At 46.4% G+C, this 19615-nt stretch overlaps 2 protein-coding genes across 2 annotated transcripts in view; one reads left to right on the plus strand and one right to left on the minus strand.

Annotated features, from left to right (window-relative positions):
* The first annotated feature begins 720 nt into the window (after positions 1–720).
* On the plus strand, positions 721–4127 carry LOC307239094 (protein yippee-like 5). The gene is made up of 3 exons (XM_080012355.1): positions 721–883; positions 1460–1633; positions 2290–4127. The coding sequence occupies exons 2-3, from the start codon at positions 1493–1495 to the stop codon at positions 2512–2514; spliced, it is 366 nt and encodes a 121-aa protein (XP_079868481.1). The 5' UTR covers positions 721–883; positions 1460–1492; the 3' UTR covers positions 2515–4127.
* A 6166-nt stretch (positions 4128–10293) lies between these two features.
* lclat1 (lysocardiolipin acyltransferase 1) overlaps positions 10294–19615 on the minus strand; it is a 12786-nt gene continuing 3464 nt past the window's right edge. Inside the window, exons 2-6 of the mRNA XM_080011856.1 lie at positions 15154–15323; positions 13823–14021; positions 13473–13619; positions 12025–12141; positions 10294–10951 (exon numbers count right to left, since the gene is read on the minus strand). Coding sequence (XP_079867982.1) covers positions 10437–10951; positions 12025–12141; positions 13473–13619; positions 13823–14021; positions 15154–15321 — 1146 coding nt within the window. The 5' untranslated portion in view covers positions 15322–15323 and the 3' untranslated portion in view covers positions 10294–10436. The remainder of the gene's footprint in view (positions 10952–12024; positions 12142–13472; positions 13620–13822; positions 14022–15153; positions 15324–19615) is intronic.

Genomic DNA, 19615 nt, shown 5'->3' on the forward strand with positions numbered 1-19615 from the left:
ATTCTCCCCCTGGTTTGCCCTGTTCTGCCGCTGTCCTCCCGTTCAAATATTTCCCCCGTTAAACCTTGCGTATTATTAAGCCTTCTTCGTCATGGCGAAGCCCGCGCTACAACTCCTCTCTCGCAACTGGCGGAGGGCTTGACTTCAGTAAAAAAAAATAATAATAATAATACAGCAAACCAACCAACAAACAAACAAATAAACCAACCAACAAATAAATAAATAAGCGAATGAACGAATTCGTACGCACAGCCGTGGAGCTTCTGCTTGACCGAGTGTAACGTCACTCGTCGTCACGTCACAAGCGAGAACATCCAATAGAATGAGCGCTGATGACTTCGCCAGGAGGTAAATGACGCCACGCCGAGATAACACACCCGGTGTCAGAGCAACGCACCGACACAAACACACGTTTAACGACGAATAAAGTTCCCTCTGTGAGGGTTGTTTGACCTGTTTAACGGGGGGCGCGTCTCATTTTGATCCAAACCACGTTGCAGTTGTAGCTCCTGGTGCAGGTTGTAGCACCGCGGGATCCACGGGCCCGGGGACACGGGGACACGGGGACACGGGGACACGGGGAGACGGGGGTCGCCGTCCGCCAGCCCGGACTTTCCGAGTCCCCCGGCCGCACGGTGAGCTCTGCCGCCACCTGCTGGGAACCGCGGAACACGGAACACGGAACACGACCGGATGTTGATAGTGACGAACAGCTGAAGAAGAACAACAAAGCCACGACGACGACGACGACCCACCACCACCACCAGCACCACCACCAGCAGCACCACCACCAGCAGCTGGTGTGCGCCCGAGATACCGCGGCTACATCGGTGACATCGGGGGCGGCCGCGTATATCGACGCCGTAGAAACGACCGTGACGAGGTAGGGAACTGCCCCCCCCCCCCCTTCGCGCTCAGCCGTTCCTCCGTGTTGTTGTTGCCTTGCTGCCGCCGAGCTGGCCTGTGAGCCCCGCAGCCCCCGCAGCTGATCGGGGGCTTCGCTTCTGCAATAAGCCACGAAATAGCCACGGCAAGGCGCCTCCGAACAGCAGTGGAACCAGGCAGCTGACCTTCTGTTACCCAGCAGATGGTTCGTCGACTGTTTGCGGCTGGTTATATGAATAGTTTCGTCTTGGGCGATACTTTTATACATTGGAGCCGTTTTCGTTATAATGTGGACGACGAGGCGTGAGAGCCACCTACTGTCAGATATGTGTGTGACAAGACAGAGGGTGCTGGGCTCGCTGGGATGATAACAAAGTCATCATCAATCTGTGACGTCAGTAAAAGCCCAACAACCCCCTGACGCAAAATGAGTCCACGTACCACACTGACATTTATGCATGAACCAAAAGTATGTCAACGCCAAAAGTGCTAAGAGTCGAAGTGCTGGTCGTCTCCGGCGTCCTGATATGATATTTCCCAGTTGAACTCACCCCGTCTCACCTCTCCCGCCTAGCTTTCACTGGGCCCACCTCACCGTAGCCGAGCGATGGGTCGCATCTTCCTGGACCACATCGGTGGAACTCGCCTCTTCTCCTGCGCCAACTGCGACACCATCCTCACCAATCGGTCGGAGCTCATCTCCACCCGCTTCACCGGGGCCACGGGCAGAGCCTTTCTCTTCAACAAGGTGCGTGAGTTTAATTAGTTTATCTTCAACGGGCTAGTCCTTCACTACACCTGGAGCGGCATGCTGGCATGGTATTTTGTATGTCAAGTCATTGTTTTAATTTGGCGTTAAATGTTTTTTTCAAACCATAGTATGATCAAATAGTGTGCACTCTTGTATTTAAAAGGTGGTATTTTGTGATATTGACTGGCTGGCTGAACATTATCCCACATATTAAATGGCCACTTTCTCAATAAAATAATACATAGAGAAAGGACGTTGATTTGAAAGGACTTTATAAGTAGTATGCCTGGTTTAAGAGCATCTGCTTAGAAAAACAGCCCACAATAACTTTGCCTTTACACATGACTAACCTATTAACTTGGCGAGGTGTGAGACTGGAGATATCCACACTCATTAAATGAATGATGATTCAAATTAAATGATGAAATGTAATCTCCTCGTTGCGGTTTCTATATGGCATCACAAGGTGGCGCCACTAGCCACGGTCACTATTGACAGACAGCGGTCATCATTTAGAAATACCAGACCGCTGATTGGCGCTGTTGACCAATCAGAATCATATTTAGCGCCGCTTTTGTTACCGTGACGAGTGACACGTCGCTGCCCCTCGCCCCTCATGCTTCTGACGCGCAGTGTGTGCCTCCGCCCTCCAGGTGGTGAACCTCCAGTACAGCGAGGTGCAGGACAGAGTGATGCTCACCGGCAGGCACATGGTGCGCGACGTCAGCTGCAAAAACTGCAACAGCAAACTGGGCTGGATCTACGAGTTCGCCACCGAGGACAGCCAGCGCTACAAGGAGGGCCGCGTCATCCTGGAGCGGGCGCTGGTCCGGGAGAGCGAGGGCTTCGAGGAACACATCCCCTCGGACAACTCATGAACCCGAACCGAGTTCCACGACAACGTGCGGACAACTCATTGCTGATATCGCCCCCCAACCCCCCTTCTCCCCCCTCGCCCCCTGTCTCCGGTTTTGAAAGCTTTATTAGCTGGGTCTTTTTTCGCACCGAGTAAAACTTTTCCAAAATGGCCCCTCGTATTTCTCTCTCACGGGGTGCGTCCTAAAATCACTCGAGAGTGGAGAGTCTGACTTCACCTGTTTACATGTTCGCGCGAGCTCACAATACGGTGACACTGCACTCGGCATGCAGCGCACCTTTTCCTACGCACTCAGACGCATGTGTTATGGCCGCCACGGTCGGCCGCGCCAAAAGTTGTTTTGCTGGGGTTTTTTTTTTTTTTTTCCTCTTTCTTTGCAGAGATGCTGGAATAGTAAATAAAAAAAAAAAAACAATTTTAAAAACTGAAACAAGTGGTGTAACTGGCCCACGCTCAAACTCACTTTTAGATTAAATATTACGTTGAGGTGTCGTTGTATACATATCGCTTTTGTTGGACTTGTGCTTTTGTGTTGTGAACTTTGACCAAGCGAGGGTTGATGTCACTGGTGTGCGCTGGATGCTGATATAACCAGGGTGGCTTTGCTTCTGGTGGCTTTGCTCTGCCGTGTCGGTTACATGCTCTTATTTGTCGCACTGCAGGAGGACTGTAGCGTCGCTTCGGTTATTGTCGTCTTTTACTTGATGCGGCACCAAAATGTACAGTCGATTTCGAGTCATTGTTGTATTTGATAGACGGGTGGCGTTTAGAATTGGTTTACATGATACGCATCACTTTTGATAGCTCTTATATTTTTAAAAAGGTGTTTTTGGAAAAAAAAAAAAGAAATCTCATTGTTGCTGTTTAGGAATTTCAGACTGGATTTCAGATTTATTTCATGCCTGTACTCTTTATACATCTGAGGTCCCAGATTTCTCCAGCCTCGTGTGTGTGTGTGTGTGTGTGTGTGTGTGCGCGCACGCGCACAGTGAGGGGTGACATGCTGCTCTGACGGCTTTTCGGGATCTTGTACCTTCCAGCAATTTGTCTTTCAGCGTAAAAGGGGTCGGGCCGGGTCGAGACACGCTCGTTCCTATTTTGGTTATTGCAAAATAGGATTTGGATTGGATTTGATGAAGTGCTTCTGCCAAAGCCAGCCAGCAGAGCTGTGGTATTACTCTTTAATTTAGTTAGAGCCTCAATCTTATATCATCAGTGGCCCTCTGATTTGGCGTTTTTGAAAATTGTATTTAAATATATTTAGTTTGGATTCAGGATCACCACACAATGTTTTAAATTTCTCCTGAAATTGAGGCGCATTCCTGAGCGCTGACATTGATGCCCAAGTCAACAAGCAATAGGTGGAAATGCCAGAACTAGGTTCTATTTTTGTTTTTTTTTGTTTTTGCATTTCATACATAGAACTATTGTTATTGATGCATTTGTCTTTGTATAATTATAATTATTATTATTATTATTATTTTATAGATTGATTTATATTTAATCTTCTACACTTTTCTTGATAAGAACTTGAAAACAAAAAAAAAAGCTTTTTATTTTGCTGGCAGGACTTGCTCTGTTGTGATTATTTCTGAATAAAGACAGTCTTGTTGAGTGTAACCCGTGACTTTTGTATGACTTACATTGTCAATATGGATTTTTCCGTTGGGAGCTTGAGTCATTTGAGTTTTTCTTTTGAAAAGTCACACTAATCCTTCTGTTCGAGGGCAGTTCAATGTTAGGGGCGCTGAGATGTATTTTTTGCCAACGACACCTATTCCTGTTTTTAAAGGTGTATTCTCACATGAGTGTACTTGCTTGTATTTGTGTATTTTTTTATTTTTATTTTTTTTCCAGCCGCAGTTTTGGTCCTTTTCCCCTGTTGATGTCGCGTCCGATCCACTAGATGGCAGGAGAGCATTGACGAGCTGGGTGAACACGACCGACCCAGTTCCTCGCGTTTGCTGCACCGGGGGGAACCTGAGTTTCCCTGTCAGGGCGTCGGCGCGGACACCACGCGTCCTAACAGCATCGATATCAACACAACCATTCTTTTCGAGTAGGAAATGGAGAACCGTGCGTCTATGTGGGGGGGGGATCACACCCATCCACCCTTGTGGGGTTCGGTATTCTTATGAAATTGCCTTATTAATAGGCAGTGACGACGCCTTCCTAATCCACCCGCAGATACTGCGGTGGCGGCCATGGTGTTATTTATAGCGCTGATCCTGTTGGTGCGTGCGTGCGTGTGTGCGTGCGTGTGTGTGTGTGTGTATAGGGTTTAACAAGAGAAGAAAGGCCCAAACTCCCGCCAGCATTGATGGGACATTCTGATTGTAAGGGTGTCCTCTGTTCTCAAAATGTCTTGCAAACGGTCCCATGAGGTTGCTTACAGCCCATTATTTATACGTGGTAAGTCTATATTTTATATACATCCACGTGATCAGCATAACTCATCTTAACCCATTTCATTTTATGAGATGACTATAATTCACCTATACCTGAATGTGTGTGTGTGTGTGTGTATAGGGTTTAACAAGAGAAGAAGGGCCCAAACTCCCGCCAGCATTGATGGGACATTCTGATTGTAAGGGTGTCCTCTGTTCTCAAAATCAAAATGTCTTGCAAACGGTCCCATGAGGTTGCTTACAGCCCATTATTTATACGTGGTAAGTCTATATTTTATATACATCCACGTGATCAGCATAACTCATCTTAACCCATTTCATTTTATGAGATGACTATAATTCACCTATACCTGAATGTGTGTGTGTGTGTGTGTATAGGGTTTAACAAGAGAAGAAGGGCCCAAACTCCCGCCAGCATTGATGGGACATTCTGATTGTAAGGGTGTCCTCTGTTCTCAAAATCAAAATGTCTTGCAAACGGTCCCATGAGGTTGCTTACAGCCCATTATTTATACGTGGTAAGTCTATATTTTATATACATCCACGTGATCAGCATAACTCATCTTAACCCATTTCATTTTATGAGATGACTATAATTCACCTATACCTGAATGTGTGTGTGTGTGTGTATAGGGTTTAACAAGAGAAGAAAGGCCCAAACTCCCGCCAGCATTGATAGGACATTCTGATTGTAAGGGTGTCCTCTGTTCTCAAAATCAAAATGTCTTGCAAACGGTCCCATGAGGTTGCTTACAGCCCATTATTTATACGTGGTAAGTCTATATTTTATATACATCCACGTGATCAGCATAACTCATCTTAACCCATTTCATTTTACGAGATGACTATAATTCACCTATACCTGAATGTGTGTGTGTGTGTGTGTGTGCGTGCGTCACACAAGCAACGGGAGGTTTACTGAGAGGCCATTGTCAAAGGACAAAGACCAAGACACGATTCAACACATTTAAAGTTTAACAAATGCCAGCAAGACGTGTTTTGCAACAGGGGGTTCGTTCATTACGGATGGATTGCACCGATTAATTGTGGGTCTGGGTGGAGACAACTTTTAGGCAGAACATTTACTTATTATTTTTTTTAAATCTATTTCACACTTAAAACCAACCGCAACACATATAATGAACAGAAAAGAAAAACGCTTGTTTTAATATGAGAACTAAAGCAGATGTATTCCATAAGTTATTGTTCAATACTTCCATTATCAAATAGATATTAGAAATATATAATTTTTCTAAAATATCATAGTATATTACAAATAATTGTAACATTACAATATACTGTATAGTTAACGTTTTTTAACTAAACTTTTAATGCATGAGCCTTTTATTATTTTATAATAATTTTATAATTCATGAGCCTTCATTTTTAATTAATTTATTTATTTTTAACGCCGCGATCTAAAGTGGCGTTCAAACCGGGCCTCCATGGTGACCGTGTTGGAGGTGATCAGCACCAGGTGCGGGGGAGAAGCCTCGGGTTAGATGAGGTAACCGTTCGCCGAGTTAGTGGCGTCTTTACCAACCCAGCCCAGAAGCTAAGTGCTGAGCTTTAACCGCCCCGGGTCCCTCAGAGATCCTCTCCACCGTACAAACCGCACGGCCCAGAGTTCAACCCTTCGGGGTCAAACAGATGTGCAACCGAAGTAACAAACTCCTGCCGTCTCATCCATTCAAAAGGGCTCTGATCAACCTGTCGTGACTTTATTAGGAAGGAGATGATATTGGGGAGGTGCGGAGGTAAAAATAGACCGTTCGGCTGTATAATTGCATCTACTTTGGCGAGTGATTCAGCCCTTTGTAACGTGCCAACAATCTCAAGTTTATCCGCACTTTGTTCCGTCGTCGCCGTCACCGCTGCCCCCGACGCGTCTTTGTAATTTAGCCCGACCGCAAAGGATAACGTGCGAGAAGAATAGGAACATCGGAACAAAGGTCTCCCTTATATGCCGCTCTGACACTCGCGCGGGGGAATGACATCATTCCGTCGGCGGGAGATAGAAAATAGCATGCTTTCCATTGACATCATGCTACATCCCCCGTTGCTAGGGAACGGAGAGTCAACATGGGTTTCTATGGCAACTGCAGTTCACCTTCAAATCCTCCGACCTCTGTGTACGTCTGTGGTGGACTCAAGGGTGTGGAGGAGAGAGGGGGGGGGGGGGGGAGCGAGGACTGGCGTAGTGTAACGTGTGCTACAATATGACTAGTTCAGATGTAGATTTAGGGAATTCTGTCCCCAAAAGAAAAAAAAAAAAAAAAAAGCAGTTGAGTGAAGATCTGAACGTCACGACATCACAAGCCTTTGAAATAATCACCAGATAAACATCACACACTCGTATGGGATATATACTTTTTTATTGATGTATATTTATTCCTATTGGAGGCTGAACTAATAACAGTGACCAGTGTATTTACCTGAGCACAGTGACTGTAAAGAAACTCTGCCTCAGCAGTCAAGTGTAACACGAGAGCAGAACCGAGGGAAATAACAGAAAAACGGGGGAATCGTACAAACAGGCTGCGGAGAACAGCGCGAGAGGTTCCGTTGCGATGGCCGGAGGAATAAGTCGCGTATTTTTGTAAACCAATGACGTGCTGATGATAGAACTGTTGACGGCCCATCACAGTGAGTGGAACCAGCCCCTTGAGAGGGCTCAGGCTCAAATTGACTAAGACACTTTGGTCAACGCTCCACAGCGCGGCCCATAAAACCCCCTACAAAGCTCCTGCAGAGCGGGGCTCGCTCGCCCCGCGGCGACCTTGGCCGGATCAGGCTGTTGCGGACGGTCCGAGAGGGCAAGCCCCTTCGCGACTCTCGGAATATGGCGCCCTTTCGCGGCCGGCGGCGAGCGCACGGACCCCGACGAAGCCCCGCGGTAAATCTACAATTCAATTTCCCTCCACTTTTGGCACAATCGGAATAGCTTTTTTTCAGCTGTCATTCGCTCATTGACGCCGGCTTCACGAGAGAGAGAGAGAGAGAGAGAGAGAGAGAGAGAGAGAGAGAGAGAGAGAGAGAGAGAGAGAGAGAGAGAGAGAGAGAGAGAGAGAGAGAGAGAGAGAGAGAGAGAGAGAGAGAGAGAGAGAGAGAGAGAGAGAGAGAGAGAGAGAGAGAGAGAGAGAACACACAAGCGGGGAGAGAGGTGGGCATTACGGGGCTTTTTTGGATTAGATTGCATTTCGGGACCAGTTTTTCCACTCCAAATCTGGCCCTCCGTGCCACCCCGCGCACACAGGGGTGATGTTGTCCCAACAGGACATTCTTACAACCCTCATCCTGCCTTTACAAGGCATCTCCTGATTCCCAGAAAAGGGCAGAAAGCTCATCCTTTCTGCCGGTTTACCCTGACGCCGGATCGCGGACCTCTGATCCTTGCGAGTTGATGATAAAAAAGTGTCGCTTCGATACGTCTGCAAGTGGCGGTGAAGGCCGAAGCGTCCCTTCACCGATAAAAAAAAAAACACCACCACATACATTCCCTTTGCCTAACCTCTTTGTTTTGACCTTTGGCTTTTAGGTTCAAAAGTTACTTCAGTGATCATGCATAAGCACATTTTCTACTTTTCAATGGCTAATCAGCAAAACATACAGTATGGCCTGTATGTCGTCCCTGGGGAGCCACCATAAAAAGCCTGACAGCCATTAAAAAGTGTCTTCAAATCCAATTCAACTGCCATGTCAAACGCGTCATGGTATTTAATAGGGATGCATGGAGCACAGAGTACAGGTGCCGAGTCCTCACTCTTGGATATTTGCAAACACAGATTACTGAACAAGAAGAAAGAATGGTTAAAACAATAATGAGGTCACTGATTTTGAATGTCCTACCCCCCCCCCCCCCCCCCCATTTTCAGTTATTCCTTACTAAAAAGGAGGCAATAGACAACTTTTGCGCCGCCGCCGCCAAGACGACCGGATCACTTTACGATCGCTGAGAGCGCTCCGTGTGAATGATCAACACCACTTTGGAAGTAAAAGAAAGGAGCGTGTTGACTGAAGACGTCAATTAAAATCGTCACAAATTTTGTTTAGTTTTATTTATTTTGTTGCGAAATCATCGACATATATACATAGGCGCCGCGTTGACCACTTCGGCTCGTAGCTGCGATACGTCGACGTCGCCGCCATATTGGAACGGGCAGGACTGGCCTGTAGCTGGGAGTTTTTTTCCGGATAAAAAGCACTTTAACGTTTACATTTCTCAACCCATTTCAATGAGTTGTTTTTATATTAGAGGGTTTATGATCAACATGGAGTAGTTTGCTCCACCGTCTCCCATTTCCCCTCATGGTTGTTGATTGGTTGACGCACTTCCTGTGACGCACCTCCGTAAATCGATCATTTTCCGGGCGTTCGTACCCGGTGGTATTCTGAATGCATAGTGATATGGAGGCTTATAGGGAACCAATCTGAACACAGATGGTGTCCTTATCCTACAGCCCTTACACTGTGCAATCAAAATTAACTTCATAATGAGAAGAAACGGCAAAAAAAGTTGTCTATTGCTCCTTTAACTGCTTTGTTTAAACCAAATGCTATATAACAGGAAACTGCCACCGAGTTCCAAGAACAACACAACTGAAGCAGGAAGGCAGTGCAGCCATGTGATGTTACAGTGGTATCTGGTTTAGATATTGGAGAATATATTGTGCACGGTATGGGACCCAAATGCCCAATAGTGGTATCTGTGAATCCCTAGAATTTGAAATTCCATTTAAGTAAACAATGCTACATGTGTCATTTCGACCTAATGATTATCTTCCATTGACAGCATTCCCCTTTCCAATCACAATTTTGTGTGTACAGTGTCGGCGCCGTTTCTAAGGGAAACAGATTTGGCGAGACATTGTTTAAAATGAATCACGTCACCGCGTGGTACACGAAAGCGCTCCGTACTATGGCTCTTTTCCGTCACTTAAAGCACATCAAATACAAAAACATATAAAAACAAAACAAATAAAATCTGATTTAAAAAAGGCATGGTTACAGCACAATCACAAACATACAAATAATACTAATCATTTATGCTAGAAAATTGGAGGGAAACACGCGGTAAAACAAACCGTCGCGGCAACATTAACCGCACTGAAAGTAGGAGAGCCGGTGACGACCTGGCGCGAAGACCTTTACAGGCGGCAAACTAACACAACATTACGATGGAGGATGTGGAACACAGCCCTCTGGTATAAAGAACATTCCTGCAGCGTTCCTATTTTCCTTCTTAGTTTCCTGTCTGCTCCTACAGCACGGTCGGCGCCCTGTGTTGAAGCCATGCATTCCGCTGTAGGTGCGTTTCCTCCCACGCTGATCGGGGGGGGGGGGGGGGGGAGGAGTTTTTTTTTTTTTTTTTTTGCCGAAGAATCCCGACCGGGACCTTCCTGCCCTCGGACCGAGTCCGGCCGAGACGACCGAAAGCCTCGGCGCCTCGGCCTGGAGGACGTTTGAGCTCGCTCGTGCGGCGGTGCGGTGGTCCGGCCGTCCCCTTCCCCCGCCCTCACTGCAGCTTCCCGTCCAGGACCTTCTTCTTCACCCCCACCGACTTCCAGTAGCGGTGGCAGGCCAGCTCCGCCAGCTCCAGCCCGCCGACCAGCTTCTGCTGCCCGAGGTACACCCCGACCATCACCAGGAAGTAGAGCCTGAGCGGCGCCCACAGCCACAGGGCGGTGAGGCACAGCACGATGAAGCCGCTCCAGTAGAGCAGCGAGGCGGCTTTGATCAGCGCCACGCGCAGCTCCGTCTTGCAGGGCGGCACGCGGGCCACGCCCTCCCGGTCGAACGCCCGCGGCTCCGCCGAGTAGAAGTCCCGCAGGCGGGCCTCCTTCTCGGCCCAGCGCTCCTGGCACCAGGCCTGCAGGTCCGGGGCGGAGGCGGGCAGGGAGGCCGCCGGATAGCGGTGCACGTGGAAGTGGATCTCGCGGGGGAAAAGCCCCAGGATGAGGTGGCGCTCCGTCTGGGGGATGTTCTTCGGATATGCCACCGTGATGTCGTGGACGGCGTCCAGGTTGTCGCCTGGGAACGGACGAGAGAAGAGAGGGTCTTAAAAATCGTCGTGACGGGCTGACACAAGTGAGGAAGTCGGAGAAACAACCTTTATTCATTTTATATCTTTATATTGGGGAGAGACGCGCCGATATTCAGACCCAACTTCCAACAAACGTCACTTTCAACATCAGAGACGCGACTCCGTGCGCTCCATCGTTATAGGGCCTTCCACAACCAAAACTTGTAATTAGGGCTGAGTCATGTACTCTTGAAACTCCAAGCTCTTAAGTCCATGACACATGCACCTCAAATTTAACCCAAGGCTTAGTGCTGCATGAATCACCCCCTTCCTCACATCATCATCATCATCATCCTCCTCATCATCATCACTGGCCTGCATTACATAAGTCCGGCCTCCCGTGCTTACAGTACACAATGGAGGAAGAGGATCAGGCTGCATGACACCTGCCGGCGTCCGCCCCTGTACGGCTCAATTCTAGTTGGATATAAATAGAGCCCAGAGAGAGGCAGGAGCGAGACAAAAGACCAGGACGGACATAACTCGTCCGTCAGCGGCGCGGGGCGAGGCGAGAAAAGAGAGAGAACGAGCTCAGCCTCATGACATCACACCGATTCCCCAGCACCTGCTCGGAGAGTTAGAGCCGCGCTCAGCGTCCGCGGTGGGCGTTGGGGGAGCGGGGCATTGAAGACCTCTGGAAGGATGCCAGAATTAGCTCACATGGAAACATGACACGCTCAGGGGTGGTGTAATGCCTGGCAGCGGGATGAAGCACTTGTCCGAGTCTCGAGGAATAACAGGTATCACCCACCGCAAATAACGCAATCAGAGGAAGAATTAATACCGGGGTCGGCGCGCCATTATCCCCGGCGGTGCCGACAACATTTCCATGACGCCGGAAAAAAGCTTCTCTCCTCCTGTTTATTTTCCCGGCGAACAAATAAAGAGGCTGATTGCAGTTAAATAAGCCCGGAGCCCGTCTCGAGCCGCCATTTGATTGTAACTACGGCAATGACAAGCGAATCCTTTTCCCGCTCATTTAACCAAATAATAATCCCTCCGTCCGGAAAAAGACTCTGACCTTTCCGCAGCGTGTCCACGATGAAGGTGAAGCCGGTGGTGCGGGGATGCAGCACGTACTCGTATTTGGGGAGGTTGTTCTTGGCGGCAAACTCGTCGCTCCTGGCTCGCGTGTTTTCTACAAGAGTCGCAGAAACATCACAGAGCGGTAGATGGGTTTTTCCTGATGAGTGCCAATCATCTCCATGCATGTAGAACAAGGGCACGTTTTTTCCAATCTTAAAAAAAGTTGGCCAATTATCATGAACAAACGATTAAAAATATGTATATTCAATAAATAAAATTAATTTGGGGGCAGGACACACAAAACAGGCTTGTTGCTGCATTAAGATGAATCATTTTGAATAATAACGTTTGAGGGACACTGCTGTTTATTCACTGTGATCACAAAAAAAATCATGAAATAATAAAACAGACTTGTCTTCTCTTAGTGTCTCGCTTGGAAAAGCTGCAGATCAACACGCCAAAACAGTTAACAAGGTGTTTAATGCTTGCCTTGGCTGTTAAATTTTTTTTATAAAAAATGATTTGCTCTGTTTCCCAATATGTGTTTTGGATCTAAGATAGGGTTGGTGTATATTTAACGTTAAGTGATGTAATAAGAGGAGATGTTTATATGCCACACAATCTTCAGGACTTGCTGCAAGAATATGAAATCTAAGCACATTTGTTCGTCAAATTATGTAACCCATGGCTCCGTCATGCAAGGGCAGAACTTCCATTTAGCCTTGTTTACTTGCTTTTTTTTTTTCCATTGCCATGAAGCAATTTATTTAATTACACCAAATTGGGGGGGGGGGGGGGGGGGGGGGGGCATGAATATCATTGCAGAGCATTAAATGCATTCTGTCGACCCATCAAGTATCGTCATCTAGTGCGTCGTTTTGTGAGTGTGCGACCTATCATATGAGAAGTGACACACGCCGCATATACTGCCTCGTTCACAAGGTCAGTGCAAGCTCAGAGGTTTAAGGAGATTGAACATTGACAATTGAACAAACAGAGAAAGGAGGATGACCCTAAAAAGCCCGGATGACATAACCTCGCCGTCGACCGGTCGAGCCTGACGTCACGCGATCCAGAGGGCAGCAAAGCTAGCCGTGCTCTGGCCACTCTGGGACACTGATTGGCTTAGCTGTGATTTGAAGGGCTTCAAACGCCGGTACCATCTTCATTTAGATGAAAACATCAGAGCGTTCCTGCAGAACTGACAGTGCGGGGTGCAGGCGAGAGGATTTGGCTCCGTGTTATCACTTTAAAGTTGTGTTTGCATAACTCTTGGCGCAAAGAGCCATGACGGGTGCCAGCCAAAAGGGCCGAGGCCAAAGCTTTGATATCTAGAAGTAGCCAGCTACAACGAGTATTCTGAGGAAAAACTACAACTAAACTAAAACTAAATGTCCCCTGTAGAGGAGTGGGGATGCTTTTAGTCTGTTTATGACTCCTCACCGGTGAGGTCCGTGCCCTCCGGGAAGAGGAGCAGCTGCAGGGGCTCCCTGATATCACAGAAGTAGTCCAGCATATTCTCCAAATGGCACTTGTCGTCCTCCCAGCGGCGCTGGATGAAGACGAAGCAGGCCACCTGCATTGCCCACCCTGGGAGGTAAACGCAAGAGTTTCATTAGGAATCGGACACTAGTTCAACTCGAATCGGTACTTTGTGAATCTGCTGACGCCACATCTCGAGATCCGTTGCAGGTCGAGCAAACGGCGACATTCCTCCCATTCAAACCCTCGTCTAAAGTAAATATACAAATAAAATATACGTGCTGTTAGGCCTGTTTGACCGTGTTACCCACCGAAGCCGGGCACCGCCTTGAGGGCAGCCTTGAGGCAGATCTTCTCCATGCGCAGGTAGCTGTACCTGAGCAGGCAGCACCACAGGAACATCCAGTCCAGACGGGTGCGGTGGTTCATGACGATCACACTGCGCTCTCCCGGGACGAAGCCGTCGCCGGTGATAACCACCTTCACGCCGAAAACCAGCTCCAGCAGAGACTGAGGGTTGGGGGGTCGGAGGGAATAAAGACACAGTGACGCGCAGAACGGACACGCGGTGGAGACGGGAGATTATCAATAGCGGCGCGTTGGATTCAATGAAGAAAAAGAAAAGACTTAGGTTAAAAAAAAAAAAAAACAAGGAGGGAATTAAAACACGTTGTGCATGAAGCCTGGGCCGCGCCAGAAGCAGCGCCACGTCTCCATCGCGAAAGCGGCGTGAAAAGCGCCGCGTTCCGTCTACGACGCGCTGCCGAAGGCGGCGCTCTCCAGACTTTCTAATCACGGAAACTACTAAATTGTGGAATGTGGCGACCTTTAATGGGTTAAAAAGTTCAACATTTGCTTTTCATTTCATTGGCATTTGGAGTCGGTTTATGAATCTAGTTGGATTATTGGAGTTTGTGAGGTTGGCGCCCGTTGTTTACATCTTACATTTTGCGGAGATTCACACGGAGCCTGGCGGGCACTAGGACCCCAAGACTACCTGAGCCACCCGGCCAGGTGCCTGACGGAAATAACCCAAATACAACTTGAGCTGCCCGGTCAGGTGCCTGACTAAAATAGCGCAAATACAACTTGAGCTGCCTGGCCAGGTGTCTCACTGAAATAATGCAAATACAACTGAAATATAAGGGGGAATCCAGGAGAACTTCCCATGAAGTCGAAACTTAAAGATCTATTTCTGGGCGTGATATTTGTTTTCCTGCTGGAATGACAGTATTTTCTCTACATAAGTGGGGGTTCATTTGTTGTGGTGAAAAAGTAATCCACGTTAGGGCCGCACATATGCGGTTGAGGCATATCCGGCTTGGTAACTAAATATTTCACTAAATACATCTTTACTGTTAACTGGACCGCTATGGTAATCTACGCTGCAGAAAAATAGAGCCGAGGCTTTAAAAAAGGCGAAGGGTTTAGGAGCCTTGCGGCTTGCCGCTTTCGCGACGCTGACGTGCCGCTTCCGGTGCGGCCCAGGATATAGTCCACACTTTTTTGATTATGTCTATATACAATGACTAAATAGAGCATAAGGGTTAATCAAACAACTTCAACCATAAGCATAGCCTATGACTGCATGACACAAGTAGAAGTAGGTTAAGTCGATCGACTCCTAAGCTTTTCTACACACCACAGGAAGAGTAAGCCAGGTGGCTACAATCCGGTCGGTGATCCAGCGGTACCAAGCAGGAGACAGCAGCATGAGGGGCAAAAAGGGACCCAGCATGAAGATACTGCCGAAGAAGCTTCCCAAGAACAGGGTCACCACAAAGTACAGGCCCCTTAGCGACACAGCCATGCCTGGGGAGAGAAACAGAGTTGGGGTGAAAACTAAAACAGCAACTGAGAGGGTCTATTTTTTTTATTCCTAGCACAGGAGTCCATGTTTGACTACAATTGTAAATGATATGTTGATATCTTAGTGGAAATCATTCTTTACTGAGATATCTGCTGGGATGTGGCGCCAAACTGGAGTAGCTATGCAACCTGAGACAAATAGAATTATCAATGGCCTCATCAAGCATGCCCTTCTGTTATACTTCCGAAACATTTCTCCACAAACAGTGGAAAATCCGAGGCAGACATTCTCAGTTTGGAATGTAAATAGGGGAAAATATCAGACTGCGGGTAAAATATAGCAGCAGTTCCTGAGTCGGTGGTTCAAGGAGAGGCTTGGCGTGATTCACAAAAGGCCTCAACTATGACACACATTGGATGAATGAATTATGACAGACAAAAAAATGTAAGTTTTATTCAACAGTGACACACACTGGCCAGAGGCCAACCAAATGTTCACGTCAGCCTAAAATGGTAACAGCATTTGTGACATTTCCGAGGAAGTAGATGCAATACTGGTTAGGCATGTTAGTACCAGCATCTGCAACATACTGTACCAGAAATGCCACGCACACAAACATCCCACATTCATATGACAAAGTGTCTCACCCAAACATGACTGAAGGGAGATACAGGCTAGACAGATATATACTGTGTATAAAACATATCTACATCATTATTTGACAAAAACAAGTCAAGTGTAAAATTATCTGATCTGATATGATCTGAAAATTTGGTAATAATTGTGACAGCTTTACTAACAACTTCCTTAAAAATATAGCTGGTGAAATTAATAATATACCCCCCTGCCTAAAATTGAATGTTAATGGGCAAGGTACTTGATCACCAGTGGAAACTCCTATATCGGTTTCCTCGTTAAGAAATACATTTGTTTTGTTTTTTTAAATAACTTCAAAATTGGGATACACAAAACTTTTGCAAAACCACTGTTGACATCCAATTACTAGTGAGACCCATGACTTGTAGCTATAACAAGGAAGCTCCATTGAGTGTTGACTCGATAAAGCCCAGGTCCTGCTGACGCAGGGACTGTGAGACGGAGCTCCAGGGAACCGTTTCATCCAGCAGGTGTTTTCCTCCCCCTTATGAACTCCGGTTCACACCTTTCTACCTCAATTAGTGCTAGGTTCATACAAGGCAGTTGTGACCTCTTAAATCTTGCCATCGCCAACCACCCGCCCGCCTGCCCCCACAACCCCCACAACCCCCATGCCCTTGCTGACATGCTTGGCAACTGCAGCACCATGACACAGCAGGTCTCCAGGCGGCATGTGAAGGGGCTGAAGGTGCATTTGAAAGCGAGAGGGAGTGCGTACGCTTACACGAAAGCAATAGGGGCTTCAGCATTGTTGGTTTTAACAACGGAAAATATGAGATGTGAGCGGAGAGGAACACGCTGACTCAGCACAATTGTCACAATTATGCCCCAACACGCACAAAGCACACACCCTTGGGTGTCTGCTGGAACAAGTGGGTGAGTCCTCTGCAACACAGCACAAATGAACTGACACACCTAGAGAGTGTGATGTGAGAGCCCAGTGGAATTATGACCATTATAACACGACGCGTTATTTTCCTCTCTGCGGGCCAGGATACAAGGCATTTCTGACTGTTTAGACTACTCTTCCACAGGAACACCTTGTTTCATACTCTCGGCTGAAGCTGCTTGTGCATTTGATTTAGTCTTTACCATTTGGCGTTGTTGAACCTTTAATCACTCCGACAATATTCACAAAAGCACTTCCCCAAACATTCTCTACATGCACGGCACGCCATACTGCTCAGTCTCGGGTCTGAATATACTGGCAGTCATCTTGCATTCCTTCCTTCAAGCCAAGACCAGACCTCTCAACAGAGAAAAGCTGAGATAGGTTACTCCTGTCAGGGAGAAACCGAGCTTAAAGGGATACTCCAGTTTTTTTCCCCAGAAACTCCTTTTTTTTGGTCTATCTTATCCAGATTCAGAGGCCACCACCAATTTCACCCTTGTGTGTCCAGTGTGCAGGTGCCAAGTGTCATTGAATTCGGCCCAACTACAGAAAACTCAACATTGGGCTCTGGCTTTCCAGAACCACACCCTTCCCACGTCCGGTACCTTCAGCCTACAACTATTCCATGCAGACATGCCCAATGATGATCCTTAACCATCGCCGCTGACATTGCACAGACATGCCCAGTGACTATACTCGATCCAGAAATTACCCCCAATACCATACGAGCCTGCACGATGACTAACCCCACTGGCACCACTAATGCGTGCCTTCCACATCCGCACTCCGCATCAACAAGTGACCAAATAAATCTAACGAGTTTCTCATAACTTGACTTACTAAGTCAGAATTACAAGATACTAAAGTCATGATTATGAGATACTAAGTTATGTCAAAATTTTGACCTAAAGGTGCAGTGTAGAATTTACCGAAAGGACTTGGCAGAAATGGAATATAATATTCATAAGCATGTTTTAATTAGTGTATAATCCCATGGAAATAGAAATCATTGTGTTACCTTAGAATGAGATGTTTTTATCTACATAGGGAGTGGCTACGCTTCACAGAGGCCGCCGTTTTTCGCGGTCACCGCCATGGGCAGGGGTATTCAATGGGTTGCGATTTGCAATCACTAGATGCCACTGAATTTAACTAAACTCCAACTATATTCATTCCACATATTTATTTTTACATTATAATTATGAAGACCTTTGTCCACCCTGATTTCCTCCTCAGAATTGTTTGAAATTTTGAAATACAAGTCCATTTTCTGAAAATAATAACTTAGGTGTATGTAGGCCAACACCAACAAATAAAACATCTTAAATTAAAATTTCGGGATTTATTCAAGGTTCGATCACAATGATGGTATTTCTTATTACGGGTAAAATAGAAAGACCTACTGTGCCGCATTTGAAAGTCCAAAGTTTAGTACAATACAGTACAATGCCTATAACAGATGTATTCATGTAATTGGAAGAGGTCAAGCAAACAATCTGTCATGAGTATTATCATAATCTACATTCAAAGAAAGGATCCAAATTAAATTCCACCATTAGATTAGACATTTCTGAACAATACCTCAAAGTCAAATGTGGCCGATAAGAGAACAGCTCTCCATTGTCATGCCTAGATTTAAGCAGGACAATGAGGCTGGAGAGTGGACACCAAATATACAAATCCCTTCTACCCCCTGTGATAGTGTGTGTGTGTGTGTGTGTGTGTGTGTGTGTGTGTGTGTGTGTGTGTGTGTGTGTGTGTGTGTGTGTGTGTGTGTGTGTGTGTGTGTGTGTGTGTGTGTGTGTGTGAGACAGAGAGTATACGACTTTCGTTCCAAGAGGCCATCCAATGTGCACAGGTTTGGATTACACCGGCCCATCCACTAATGGATGTTTCCACGGGGGAGATTATTGTTTGAGGCAGAACACAAAAGGAATCTGCAAGGATTTATTCATTAGCTCTGGGCAATGTTGCTCAATAAAACAAAACAAAAAAAAAACACAATTAAGAAGCCTCAAATTAACAGGGCCTGTTGTTGAAATTGTACCATGGAACCACAAGTGTTGCATATGTAACTTATTTTAACTATTAAAACAATACCTTATTACAGTTGAAGACAGCAAGATTGAGATTCAGATCATATCATTGTTTTGAGTCACGGATCGGATACATTTTTGGATGAGCAAAAAAAATAAAAAAATAAAAAGTGAGATAAATATAACTTTGCTTTCCATTTATTCTGTAAAACACATCTTCTTTGAAACACGGTAGTGAATGAAAAAATATGATTAGATCTGCTCCAATATGGCGGACGAGCAGACGCATAGTGGTGACGTGCAGCGGCTCATTCACAACATGTCGTAAAGTAGCAGCAACATAGAGCGACGTACCAGGAACCAATCAGCGTGCTTCAGTGTTAAACACAGCACGCATCCGTCTTGTCTATCTTCTTTTCACAGAAACTCCTACATTGAGATCTATGGAATTATTACTTTAAAAAGTAACAGCGGCTGTAAAACTGTATTTCACTATGATGGTTCAATTTTGCATTGATCCGTGGTTCACATGCGAGCTGGACCGTCGGGGGAACTACGTTCCATTACAGCACTACTGGGGAATGTTGACAAAATCAAATATCACAATATTTAAATGAAGTGGAATGAACTGTAATTTCACATGTTTATTGGACTATTTACACACAATAAATATTTGCAAAACAATCATTAATAATGTTGATATTATGAG

Source organism: Zeus faber (genome assembly GCF_960531495.2).
Source record: "Zeus faber genome assembly, chromosome: 13".
NCBI classification, from domain to species: domain Eukaryota; kingdom Metazoa; phylum Chordata; class Actinopteri; order Zeiformes; family Zeidae; genus Zeus; species Zeus faber.